Genomic DNA, 13,091 nt, shown 5'->3' on the forward strand with positions numbered 1-13,091 from the left:
CGTGGTATTTGTGACATGGTTGTTTGCACAGTCAGGCCAAATTAAGGTGAAACAGGAAAACTCCTGCTATCTGCAGCTGTACCATGTCTACCATATCTAAAACCCAATCAACTTTTTAGAGAAAAACATAAGAAAAAAAGTATTTTAAATCATTTTAACAGCATAGAATTGTCAAAAACAAATAGTTTAAGGAATAGAAAGGACTTTAACTGAAGATAAATGAATAAAAGTGTGATATGGCCTGTTATGTAAGATCTGGGGCATGCCATCAAAAACATAAATGGAAGGCATTTGTAATTGTGTATTTTGTGGTTATTAATTTGTCTGCATCTATTCCACCTACCTGCATTACAGTAAAAGTAGACAAAATGAATAACAAATTCTCCATTAGAGACATTTTTTACTTGATTCTCTTACTCAGGCGAGGCACTGCTGGTGCTCCATGTTTTCATTTTGTCACTTAAAATCTCCTCTGAGTATTTGTGGCTTTTGCTCGTCTAATAACTGGCCTCTGGAGAGAAAGTGCAATTGTATGAAATTAAAAGGTAACCTCCTGAGGAAGGTAATGTGTTTGTACGCACATCAAAAGAAAAAATAAAGTGGAGCTGACATCTCTCTACAGCTTGTGTGACTCGTGCTGTGCCAACCCTGCTTGTAAAGTGGTCCTTGAACAAGGGCGTTTTTTGATTTGGCTGTATCTTCCTGTGTCGCGTGTGTGTGTGTGTGCGTGTGAGAGAGTTTGAGAGTTCTCCACTGCTCAAGGAGCCTGCAAATTGAATGACTTTGCTGCAAGGGATTAACACTAACTGTGATCTATCTCTTCATGAAATCTGTCTGCAGCTCTTTTTAAATAATTTCAAAATGTTGAATTACATGCAACCCTGTGTGCCTACAGGCACGCACACACACACACACACACACACACACACACACACACACACACACACACACACACACACACACACACACACACACACACACAGACACACAAGTCTGTCCAAAGACTTTACATGTGCTTGCATCATCATCCTTTTAATTTAACTTCCTCCGCCTATCCCTGCAGTCCCTCCGTGCACTCCCACTTTCTTCTCCTCTCCCACTTGCACAGCCAGTAGCACACTCCTCCTGTTCATCACCTAGCAGAATAATGAATGTACATTTATAAAACAAAAAGAAAAAAAATGATTAACATTTCATCCCAGCCTTGGTTTTCTCTATTTTTCCTCACAAATAATCAATAGATAAAATGAAGCGGGTAAAGAGATATGTGGAGAAATCAATCTGGGCTCAGAGTCAAGGTGAGAAAGGCCCTTGCATGGTCTCTCAGAAAATCAGCTGCTAGACAAAGATTGTCTGGTGCAGAGACCCAGAGGACATGGCTGGACTATCGCTGGTGTGGATCAATACAAGGAAGCATGGGGGTCAGAGATGGAGGGGCTTGACTCTAACCTGCATTTCTTACACCATAATTATATGCAATACTAAAATTGAGGCAAAGGTCATCTTAAAACCACCTCCACTCTTCCTCTCACTTCAGTTTTTCTCTTGCTTTAATGTTGTTTTTCTATGCCGTAGCAGTGCAAGAAAGTAAAGGTTACATAGGAGGGAATGTGAGAAAGAAAAACAAAGCACACAGAGCTAAAGTAATGACTCAATTTTAGTGTATCTCTCACTTTGCTTTGCTATTCCACTCAATCTCTGGAGAGCATTAGTCATCTGTGTGTCAGGTGGACGTGTTTGAGGGTTTTTCAAAGAAGATTTAAACTTTATTTTTGCAGAAAATGCCCCACACTGGCGACAAAAGACAAAACGAGGGAGAAAAAGTGTGAGTTTCATTAAGATTTATTCAATATGAAAATAATATAACATTAATAAGAACATAATATGTTTTAAACTGCATGAAGCGGGACTGTGTTTGGTGTAATGTCAAGGGCTGTCCCTGAATAAAAAAAAACATTTTAATTGATTGACAGATACAGGATTGGTTCACTCTTTGAATCACACATTTGTTAAATTGGTTTTTGACATGAGGGACTTCTGCAAATGAATGCAGTCATGCAAAAAAACATCTAGCGTATCATTGCAGCACTACATATTTGTGAATATTTTAGTGATTTTTTGCAGATAACTCTCCAAGAAATAACTCTTTAAACTTTAAACATTATTTTACTAACTGACTAATAAGGGGCTGTCTCACCTTTTATATTGGAGTGGATTTCTTATAACATTATGTCCATCACAACATCACAACACCTACTCAGAATCCTATTACATACTGTAATCTCCGTGCATTAAGTGACATTTTTCTGCCCCATAGCACAAAATTACTGTTACATACTAGTCTAGCCTGCACACCTTCTGGGAAAGGTCCCCTTTCAGATGGCATCACAAGACATTTTACCGTCAAGCCCAAAAAGCCAATAGCAACGAAGGTTTATTATTGTATAAGTTTATATGTATTTATTTGATATAATCCCTCTTCACTAGGTGTCTTGCCAGTTTCTTCTATGACAACGTGACTCCTACTTTTGTCACTGTAGCTCTGCCAGAGACACGTGCTATTTAATTTCTTGGCTGCTAATAGAGGTCAGTACAAGTCATGTTTTGCTTAACGCTCTTGCCACTGCAGTTCAGTCCAGCTTGACCAGAAAAGTTGGTCAGAACAATGTGTTAATGTCTGATAAATGGTTTTAAAGAGTATCCTTGACCTTCGCTGGCAGGTACAGTATAGGAATGTGCTTCTGTGTAATCCTTGATTGTCGAACACTGACCTACCTAACGCTCGTGTTGGTGTCAGTAAAGTGCACACAAACTGTGGCCCGGGAATCTTTTTATTAATGTGACAAAGCAGGTGTGTCCCAGCAGCTCGGGGCTGAGCAATTAACAGGTTACAAGGCTGATGTGCTTTAGGCCCATGAGAGGTAGCTGGCCTTATAGATAATATGCTGAAGTGTTAGAATTACTAATACGTGTGGGTAGAGCCATTGACCAGAGAACAAGAAATGGAACGCTTATCTGCCACTTAAATGTTGAATTAGAATAAGGTTTGACTGCCAGATTGACGACTGGAGAACTCTTGAGAATTACCTAACTGCTCATTATCATCAGGAAACCTACGTATACCACCTTAGTTCATACAAAATTTAGCTCCAGTAATATATAAGAGAAATCTCGGAAAAAACCTTTCCTCTTATGGAAGTGCACCTACTATTGATTCCTTTTGTATTTTAGATTTTCACTGTATAAGTAGTACCACATACAGGAAGTCTATTTGGTCCTCTGTGCATGTGCTTGATATTCTTGTGCTTGTGCCTTTCTCCTGTACAGTATTGTAATAATTTTTAGAAATTCACTCCATGCAGGGGATGTGGACAGAGGCTGGGTTTGAGTACAGACGTACAGTCCTCGGCCACCTGCTGGAAAACATATTCAACTAACCAACCCGGCAAAGCCCTGCTGAAGCCTTAGAGAGGGGTTTGTGTCCTATTTGGTCTACATAGAATAAATCCTCAAGTGTTATTCTCAATAATTCTGCTCTGTAGCACATGCTCCCTCACACCTGGTGTCCATGTTGATGTTGTGTCAGTTACACAGTTGTTTCAATCTTTTCGATGATCTCTATCATTGACTTGGAGGGGGAGAGCAGAGAACAGTCGTCCTGATCCCAGAGGCTGCCAGGGCTGGAGTTCCCGTCTGTGCTCAACTCGTCGTCTTCCTCCTCACTCTCCTCCTCGCAGGACTCCAGGTAGTGCAGACCTAGGGCATTGATGCCAGAGTCCTCGGAGCTGGACGGAGAGGAGCAGTGGTCCATTTTGGGGCCTTTTATCTTATCCACGGGGGAAGGATGTTTGTGTTCACTGTACACCTGTTGGACCTGCTGGACCGGCTGCACAGGCGCAGATACGTGTTGGGTTGGCGCTGCAGGCTTCACTGGTTGCCGCGGCTGAGAGGGATTTTGGGGCATCTGAGGTGTCACGGGAGCAGGTGTGGGAGGGGTAGGAGGATGAGGTGGTTCTGGTAAGGGAGGCGGGGGGCGTTGCACGTAGCACATCTTTCCGTTGATGCGTTTGACAATGTAGTCATCCACAAACAGATCCGCGATGACGCAGTACTTGGGTGACTCCAGGTGAGGCGGGGACTGAAAGCAGGGGGCGAGCTTCAGGAAGCGCTCAGCCAGAGAGACAGACAGGTCCATGGTGTTACTGTACTCTGTCTCAACAGCTGGCACGGTTGTGCTGGGCAGCTGGCACACATTGGTCATGGGCTGGTACACATACTTGCCTAAAGGAGAAAAAAAAGGAAAAGCTTTGATTAAAGCACTGTGCACTACCTGCTCAGCAGCAAACAGCAGACTGACACACTTACAAGCTGGTGAACATAGTGAAGCATTTAGCTGAAGAGACACATATTTCTGGAGTTAGAAACCAAAACAAAAGTAAAAGTTGATAATATGTCAGTGTTGTGTTTACAGCTTGTTCCGCTGCTCCAAAGTGACCAAAAAAACCACTCGATGCAGGTTCAAATCAATGAAATACTAGATAAATCCAAACTATGGCACCATGTGGAGACTTTTGGCAGGAATCCCTAAAGCAACATTAAAATGCACTCTGAAAATTGTAATTCATGTAAATATGCTTTTGACACATTTTACAACTTGGTTTCCTGTGTCTCTGCATTAATTGTTCTGTTATGTCTTGGTATACACCAAATATATGTCCCCAAAAAAGCATTTTTGAGCATTTACATATCACAATCCCTCTCTTTTCTCTTCCTGTCAACTGGAATATATTTGATGACACTTAGGGGGGTGTATAAATACATATATGCAATCAAATGTGAACCCTTCTCATCATTTAAACCCGCACTTGACCCTTAGCTCGTGGGTCGTTGTAGCTAGCAGATAAATATAATAGTATTATTAGTAATGAATAAACAGGTTTGTTTTCAGCCAGTCTCGACTAAGGACACAGTTTTGAAGTTGCCAAAAAGTGGGTTAGGAATATAGTAGTGTGTCTGTGATAACTTATCATCTGTCCTTTCTTAAAGGTGGTAGCAATTTTCGCATCACAAAGCATTTTGTACTGCCAGAGGCAAAAATACCTGCCTTGCCATTATCTGTGGTGGAGCAGCAGCCAGAGTGTAACATAGTTTCAATTTCAGGCCTTCCAGAGCAGTGCAGCAATAAGTTTTGACCATGAGAAGCTGACTCAAGTCTTAATTCAAAAATGACGAAATAACACATAGGATAAAGGCCATACAACAACGGCATGCTGATTTACATCTGTATTTCTAACATAATAATGGTGTAATATATTGTGTCACATAAATCCTCTATGAGATAAAGGCCATACATTTGTTCAGGAAAGTGTCCATAGTCATACACAAATTTTCTGACGCTTTCCATTTCAGTTATGCCTCCCATCTTGGCAGCTCAAATACTGGTGGTGTTTGTGCAAAATGACTGCTCCCAAATGTTACTCATTGTTTGCAGCCCACTGCCTCCAACTCTGAGCCGTGCTGCCTGAATAGTGCAGCTCAGATGTGTGTTTAACTGGCTCCCTGGAGAGAGAGAAGATGACAGGCCTATAGTACGCATCACTTCCTCTCACTGTGTCCTTGTCTTTTGTTTCACTGGCTGGGGGAGTCATTCAATCAAAATCTGCTCCCAGTTTACATTGAAAACATCAAACTACTTCAAAGTAAGGAAGTGTCTCTGTTTGAGAGTTTGCTGATGAGACAATTTTGCGCCACACAAAAAGATTTTGTTCAATTAAATCTTTTTTCTGTCCACGATAGTTAACTGAATTCACATGACCACCTCATTATTTAAGGACAAAAAAACGGCATAATCTATACATGTGAAGCAATTAAAAGAGGCTTGATGTCCATATACTTTGTAACACTGTAAACACAGGAGCTAATGTCGATACAGACAAAAGGGGGGACAGTAGCCGTCCTCTGTTTAATGAGAAACTCAATGGTCCATGTTCAGACTGAGACGAGCCCATTCAGGCAGACACAATAGCGGCAACAAATGAGAGCTAAAGCTGTAAAAGGCAATGTGTTGACATTTAGTTTATAGCATATTACATCTAATTGCATTCATCCATCTGGAGTTTCAAATACTAAACGCAATACTGGGGGACAGACAGATGCATGGGCAGACAAGAAAACAGACAGACATACCGTACGGCGCTAACACAACACCAACACTGGTTGTCCTCAACAGTCTTGCAGAAGGAACACAGCCTGTCTGCAGATTTACATGGTGTGTGTGCAGAATGCAGAATTAGTTTGTACTAAAATGGAAATATCACTGTTTCCATCAGCCCCAGAGGACTGAGCGCTATGTTATATGTGAGATTAATCTCACTTAGTCTGGCAATAAGGAGAAAAAGACAATGTTCTCATGCTAAGCAAAACAATACATTATTGAATTGCAAAATTAAACTGAAGAAGTTTTTAATTGATAATCAGACCTGTAGTCACATATAGGGGTGGGACGGTGTGGGGTGGTGTATGGGCGCGGGGGGTGTGGGGGTGAGTACAGATGTAAAAATACATCTATGAGTAAAATCAAGAGTTCAAGAGGTTAATGAGATGCCGGGAGAACAGGCAGCTCTTTCCTGATAAGTTACAGATTGCTCTCTAGAGGAGGGAGTAGAGCAGAGGAGCTACAGTATGAGGAGCTCCAACTCCTCTGCTCCCACCTGCCTCCATCTTGCATGCCTTCTCCCCTCTCTCCTGGGCCTGTGTCTGGCCGACAGCAACACAGTCTGGTTTAATACAGGAGATAGTTTCTCTAAATAATGCAGTATGTAGCTCCTCAATCTCCCACTGTCTCTCACACAGAGCTTTGGCATCCCTCCGTCCAAATTTCAGCTTTACTGTCGCTCTAAAGACAGCAGCTGGAAGAAAAACACTTGGAGAATGAGGTGTTATTGTTGAAAACCTCAACATGTAGTGATAGGAATGGGCACGACTGTCTGACACAGATCCTAATGTTGGCTTATATCAAAGCCTCAGTGGAGACTGAGTCATTAACAATCCCCTCAGTTGTTTGAGCCAAAGCCAGAAGTCTTTATGTGCAACCTGAGCAGATCTTCTACTGTAAATGCAACACACCAGTTCAAAGCAGCATGTTGGCAAAATCAGATGAGCAAAAACAATTATTTGAGCAGACTGTTTTTCATTTATCAACAGCTGCTGCACCCATTTGGCCAGTGGTTACGGTCCGCTCACACATCCGCTGCTCTTTGTGTTTAAATCTGTCCAACAAAGAGGCTGCTGCAGGGGCAACAACGTCAGTTTCAGGTTTCAGCCAAGGGGACAGTCTGACCCAACATCATGTGAAACGCCTTTCCTATTTCCTGTTTCATGCCTCCAGAAGCAAAAGGATTTTCCTGACTTGCAGCCAGTTTAAAAAACACAGTTTAGTCTGCTACCATAATGAAAAAAAAGCAACTCTCTGGACAGTTTATCCTGTACATAGTGCATATTTGGCTTAATCGCTTGTAAGGCTTCAAAGGATAGGTTGAGATTTCTTCAAGTTTATATTAATACAATACTCACATGCCCAAACACACTTTTTAAAAATGTACCTTAATCACAGTGATCTGCTCTATTGATCTACAGTATCAGTAGGTAATAGGCATTTGAGCCACCGGCTCACAGGGCAGTGTGACAGGGCAGTAACAGTGTGTCCCTGTAAGCCATGGCTGTGTGACAGTGAGCCAGCATGAACAATACGAGGACCCTGAAACTGAAGCAGCTAAATGGCCGTAAGCCATCATTCATTTTAATATTTACACCTGTGCTTTTTCTATTGTGGCATGTCTTCCTGTGAAAAGTGTTGTTCTCTCCATTTATGCATGATGAACATATCATTATGACACCAAACCATCTGAGAAGTACCACTAGGATTTAACAGCATACATGGAAAATTGTGGATAAAGGTGAGGCTGTTTGCTGCCTTTTCAAAAGGCATTACCACAACAAGACTTGAGTCACCTTTGTCACTACAGTGAGGTAGCAGTCACCAAGAATGAACGAGACAATTACGTGGGTTCATTTCTTTGAAAAGGTGTTGCATGCAAATATGCGTTCTAAAGCTCAACTCAAAGCTAATATGAGGCTTCAGTAGTCTAAGTTAGCCAAATCAATGTGGGTATCTTACAAAGTTGCAGTCTTTCTTGTACATAATTCCCTCTTTGTGTTTTCCTGTACAGTGTTTACTTGCTGAGCTGCGTTGAGGGAATAGTAACATAAACAGGCAATGTGGTGTTGTATTAAAACAGACTTAAAAAGAATAGGCAATAGATCTTTCAAAACTTGTTGAACTTTTGTTTGGTGCTCCCCTGTTTGCAATATTGCGAGACCAACAGTTAAAGTGGTTCCCAAACATGAACAATCAATCAAAAAACATCCCCTCTGGCCTGTGCTAACAATGTATCGACCCTTTAATAATAGCTGAAGATTTTTAAGGTTCAGCACTGCGGCAAATTTTGAATTGGTCAGCAAATCGATCAATGTAGCGCAGAGCTTTATCCAATAAGCCTCCATATTTCCCTTAAGAAATAGATTCGAGCTATAGCTACATGGTGTGACAGATGAGATGAGAAAGTCTGACAGAAAGATCCGCATTTCTTCTATCTACAACAAAAGTACAAGTTGTAACATTTGTAACGTACAAAATTGAAGCTGGCAGAGAACAAGCAGACTGACAAGACAGTTCAGGACTCATTAGGATCTGTTAGACTTTCTGAATGAGTAATTCATTGCTCTTCCTGGTAATTGTAATCAGTTAGTAGAGGATAACGAGAGAAAAAAACTATTCAGGCCAGGTGGTTCCAGTGTTGCTGTGAGCAGAAGCTCTCATCAGACATGACATATTGGCGGTGACACTAAATACAGCTAATTACCACTAATGAGAGGCTTGGACTGTCACCAGCTGGGAACACTGCCTCCACATACATCCAATTCCAGTTTTCCCCATTTTCTTAGCCAAAGGTTTAAAAAAAGCTACAACTAAGTGGAAACTACTAGAAGGCAGTCAAATCATCTTTTTTGGTTGTTGCTGTAGCCTGCAGAGACGATAAGCGTTGTGTCTGAGAGCAGAAACTGAGAGGAAGACAACCTAAAGGTGTTTCCTTTGCAACGGCATGTAGGAAATAGGAGAATGTAGTCACAGGTAATCACTGTTTGAGAATTCAAATGCTGAGCCAAAGTCTTATTACACATTGACCTTTTATATTTGTTTGCCTGGAAACCTATTAAAAATGTAATTAAAAGGCAGACTAGCAAGGCTCCCTGTGGTGAATGCACAATTATCAACCTCAGAACAAGTTTATACTCAAGGCGACAGTCATAGGCACATTTAAATTAAAAAGTTATTAAGGGCCTTACAACATTTTCACTCTTTTGCATCCAACGTTATAATGTATTAGCTAGAAAGAAGGGCGTGAGCCAGGAAGCGCAGGCGGGCATTGCATGCAGAAGCACGCTGCTGTACTTTTCTCACCGGGTGCCCTGTTTCTGCCTGATTCAGCAGTCTAAGCTGGTTTATTCTCACTGTGGTGCATGAGTATCCAGAGAGGAGAACCTGCAAATTACAGTGGGAAGAGATGTGAGGGTGAGAAGCTCCATTATGATGTGGCTGGCTCTGTCTTCTATACCATGACAAGCCTGAATGAAATAATGCACAGTTTCAGCCAGAGTGATACATATTTCAATGCAGAAAGGAGGAGCAAGTCTAAATGTTTACAAATGATGTAACACTGAACAGGCTTTACTTCAAATCCCAGATGTGGCTCCTAATAAACACCGGAAAGAATTCATCATTTTTCTGCCACATCAGATATTTCAAATTGCTTGGCTCATTCTGGACGGAGGCAAGCATCTAAATCCAATGATTACATGGCAAAGATTACAATGTGACTTGTGCAGTTGCACACTATAAGCCTCGAATGAGTGGTGCGGAGTGGAGGGTGATTGTGTTTTACACTGATCTGAGGATTTTCAGAGCAGTCAGAGATGGGATGAATTAGGGCAGCACAAAGAGACGGACATCCTGTCAGGTTCAGACAGGGCTATTGTGGTTCTTCGGCGGTGTGAAAGTAACCAGATCAAGAAAGGTTCAAATGGAGAGAAAGTGTCTGAGGTACATGGGTGGTGAAAATGCCCCAACAGTCCTCAAAGTGAAAAGAAAATTGTCCATGAGTGAGTGGAGCTGCTGTCCTGTACTCTGTTACCAACACAGTCAATATAACAGTCAAAATAAATGACACTGATTATATTGTAGTGATACTATGAGTTAAGTTAACATTATCAAATATTTGGCTTGTAACTAAAGAATATCAGCCACTGAACTTAACCAACTGATTGACTTTGTCTGAACATGTGATGATTTTGTGGCCAAAGGTCATACTTTAAAAGGATAATGCTAATGATATTCAAAATGTGGTTACACTTTACTTGAAGGTATCTACATAAGAGTGACATGACATTGTCATGAACGTCATAAAACATTATAAACAAGTCATAAATGTTTATGACATAACGCTTCTTTTAGTAAGTGTCATTCGGTTTTTGTCATGACAACTTATGGTTATGGTTAGGATTAGAGTTAGGGTTCATGTGTTATGACTGTGTCATGACAGTGTCATGTGTTCATATGACAGTGTCATGTCACTCTTATGTAGAAAACTTCAAGTAAAGTGTTACCCACAATGTTTCTTATTGTCAATAAATCCCATGAAAAGTCCAAAACAGTGTGTTAATTAACCTTTTTAACATCCCTACACTGTCTGTAGCACTCAGCCCCAAGCCCTTTCCTTCCTACGGAAAATGTAAATCTTTAAATTTGGGTCACAACTATACAGTTTTATTTTTAAAACAGGCTAAATAATTTCCTAAAACAGCTGGGCACTGTAGTTTTCAGCAAGCATTACTCAAACAGGAATAAATAGTGCATCTATTGGGGACTATTTTTAAGCTGTGAATTAATAAACATTTGGTGCCCTAAAGACTATTTACCACACTTGGCTTGTGTATGAAAATTTACTCAAAATAAACTACAGTGCCCATGTTCATCGTGATGAAGAAATTATGTGTTTAAAATGGTTTATGACACGGAGGAATAAGGTCCTATTTCAGGCTTTTGCTACACAGTCAATACTTGTTAGTAGAATCAATTCATTGTTGGTGTTGGTCTTTTAAGGGGATCTGCTGACGTTAAGAAAAATATCACAAGACTTATCCTTTAAAGCAGAAATGAAAGTGATGACACGTGTGACGTCACTGATGTCAATGTATTTGATTTTTTGATTATTTTTCTTCTGTGCACTTCTTTTGACTGCATACTATACATGCACGTATATTGTATAAGGCAGAAAGATGCATTCATAACCAGGCATGTATACAGTAACCTATAAGTCGCAGGCCTACTGTACTTGGAGTTCAATACAAAGTGAATTGGAACACACGGGAATATCAAACGTTAAGATTATTTTTGTTATTTTAGTGGTTTCCACTCCTAATTACCTTTAAACTCGAATTAGTTATCATTTACAGTAAATAACCTACATGCATTTACAGCAAAATCATTTAACATCATTATAATCAGCCTAACCCTAACATAACATTAGGATTGACATCTAAAAATTCAAACAATATGGATACCGATGGAATCTGTTTTAGTCACTACATTTTCATGACCTGCACTGAACTACAGTATAGGCTACTACTGTAGCCTATTCTGACAGTTGGGTCTGCTACTGAATTGTACAGCCTCCATTGACTACATAAACTATCCGTAGGGCGTCTGTTCGAAGGTCTCTGATAAAGCTTAAATGTGACACTAAGTTTGACATCGATATTATTGCAATGAAAAACAAACATGTTTGGAAGTTTTATCAAAAGATGAATTACATCACTGGGGCAGCAAATCTTCACTAGTCTAAGCGCGTCAATATCGAGTTCATATCTGCTACATTTTGCCCTTTTCAGGCTTGACACAATGCCGAGTACAGTGAACTGATACTGCACTCACAACACGGCCATGAATAACAGCATATTTTGCCACCACAGTGACAGTGAGATAGATCTCTGGTAATACAGAAAGCTATTAAACCACAGAAAACAAACTTACAGTGACACCAGCCCAAGTGGCAGCACCAGTGCAGCTTGAAGCACTTTCCGTGGCTGTGGGTAGCGCAGATGGAGAGTCCATCACAAGGCAGGAAGTCTGGTCTCCCCGCGCAGCTCTTGGCCAAAGCCTGCGCCTCGTCCAACTTCTCATTCTTCGGACACTTCTGTGCTCGCGAGGCGGCCATGCCAACATTTCCTGGATCAAAAAAAGAAGGAGCTCCGAGTCCGAGTAAACTACAACATAACCGCGAGGGAGCGAGCGGAGGTTTTACGGTCCACGTAGCCCACGAAGCTTCTCAATTTGGAAGACAGACGCGAAAGGCGGTGCTGGATCTCCCTCCAGAGCAGCTGGGTTAACGCTCTTACAAAGGGTACAAAAAAAAAAAAAAATCCTGTAAAAGTAGTCAATTAGCTAACGTGTAATGTCACATTCAGAGCCTCCCATGGTCGTGATCCACACATCTCTTCATCCTCCCCTCGCGTCACGAAGCTCCTCTGTGCGCTGGTGACGCCGTGAACAACGGCGCGCATCTGAACTTCATCACACGACGGGAGGAGTCCACAAACACAAAGCCAGCTGCTCTGCGCACTTCAAACACATCCAGGCTTTCATCGACCCCTCTAAGAACTTCAAAACACAAGGGTCTGGATCTAAAAGAAATACCAATTCACCTCAATAGCTAATATTCACAAATAGGCTACATTTCTTTTACATATATTTTTATAATCTTGGTAATATTTCATAAGCATGTAGTCTTAAATATTTTTTTAGGGTCATGCATTAATCTGCTTTTAAACAATGAAAGGTTCAGAATTAGTGTTCTTGCAGATAAAATGGAGCATCGTAGGCCTACTGTATAATCCAGCTGTTCAGTTTGGAGCCTACATCCGCTAGATGGCAACCCCAACAACATCTAATCATTGCTGGGGCGTGAGATTAATTC

The 13,091-nt window shown here is 41.1% G+C and overlaps 1 protein-coding gene across 1 annotated transcript; it reads right to left on the reverse strand.

Annotated features, from left to right (window-relative positions):
• Positions 1-1,824: 1,824 nt before the first annotated feature.
• On the reverse strand, positions 1,825-12,697 carry zgc:162707 (UPF0524 protein C3orf70 homolog B). Its single transcript, XM_039818830.1, has 2 exons — positions 12,149-12,697; positions 1,825-4,281 (listed from the first exon to the last, which is right to left on the reverse strand). Exons 1-2 carry the CDS (start codon positions 12,330-12,332, stop codon positions 3,587-3,589), a joined length of 879 nt encoding a protein of 292 aa, XP_039674764.1. The 5' UTR covers positions 12,333-12,697; the 3' UTR covers positions 1,825-3,586.
• Positions 12,698-13,091: the final 394 nt, after the last annotated feature.

This window comes from Perca fluviatilis, chromosome 12 (assembly GCF_010015445.1).
Source record: "Perca fluviatilis chromosome 12, GENO_Pfluv_1.0, whole genome shotgun sequence".
Classification (NCBI taxonomy): Eukaryota; Metazoa; Chordata; class Actinopteri; order Perciformes; family Percidae; genus Perca; species Perca fluviatilis.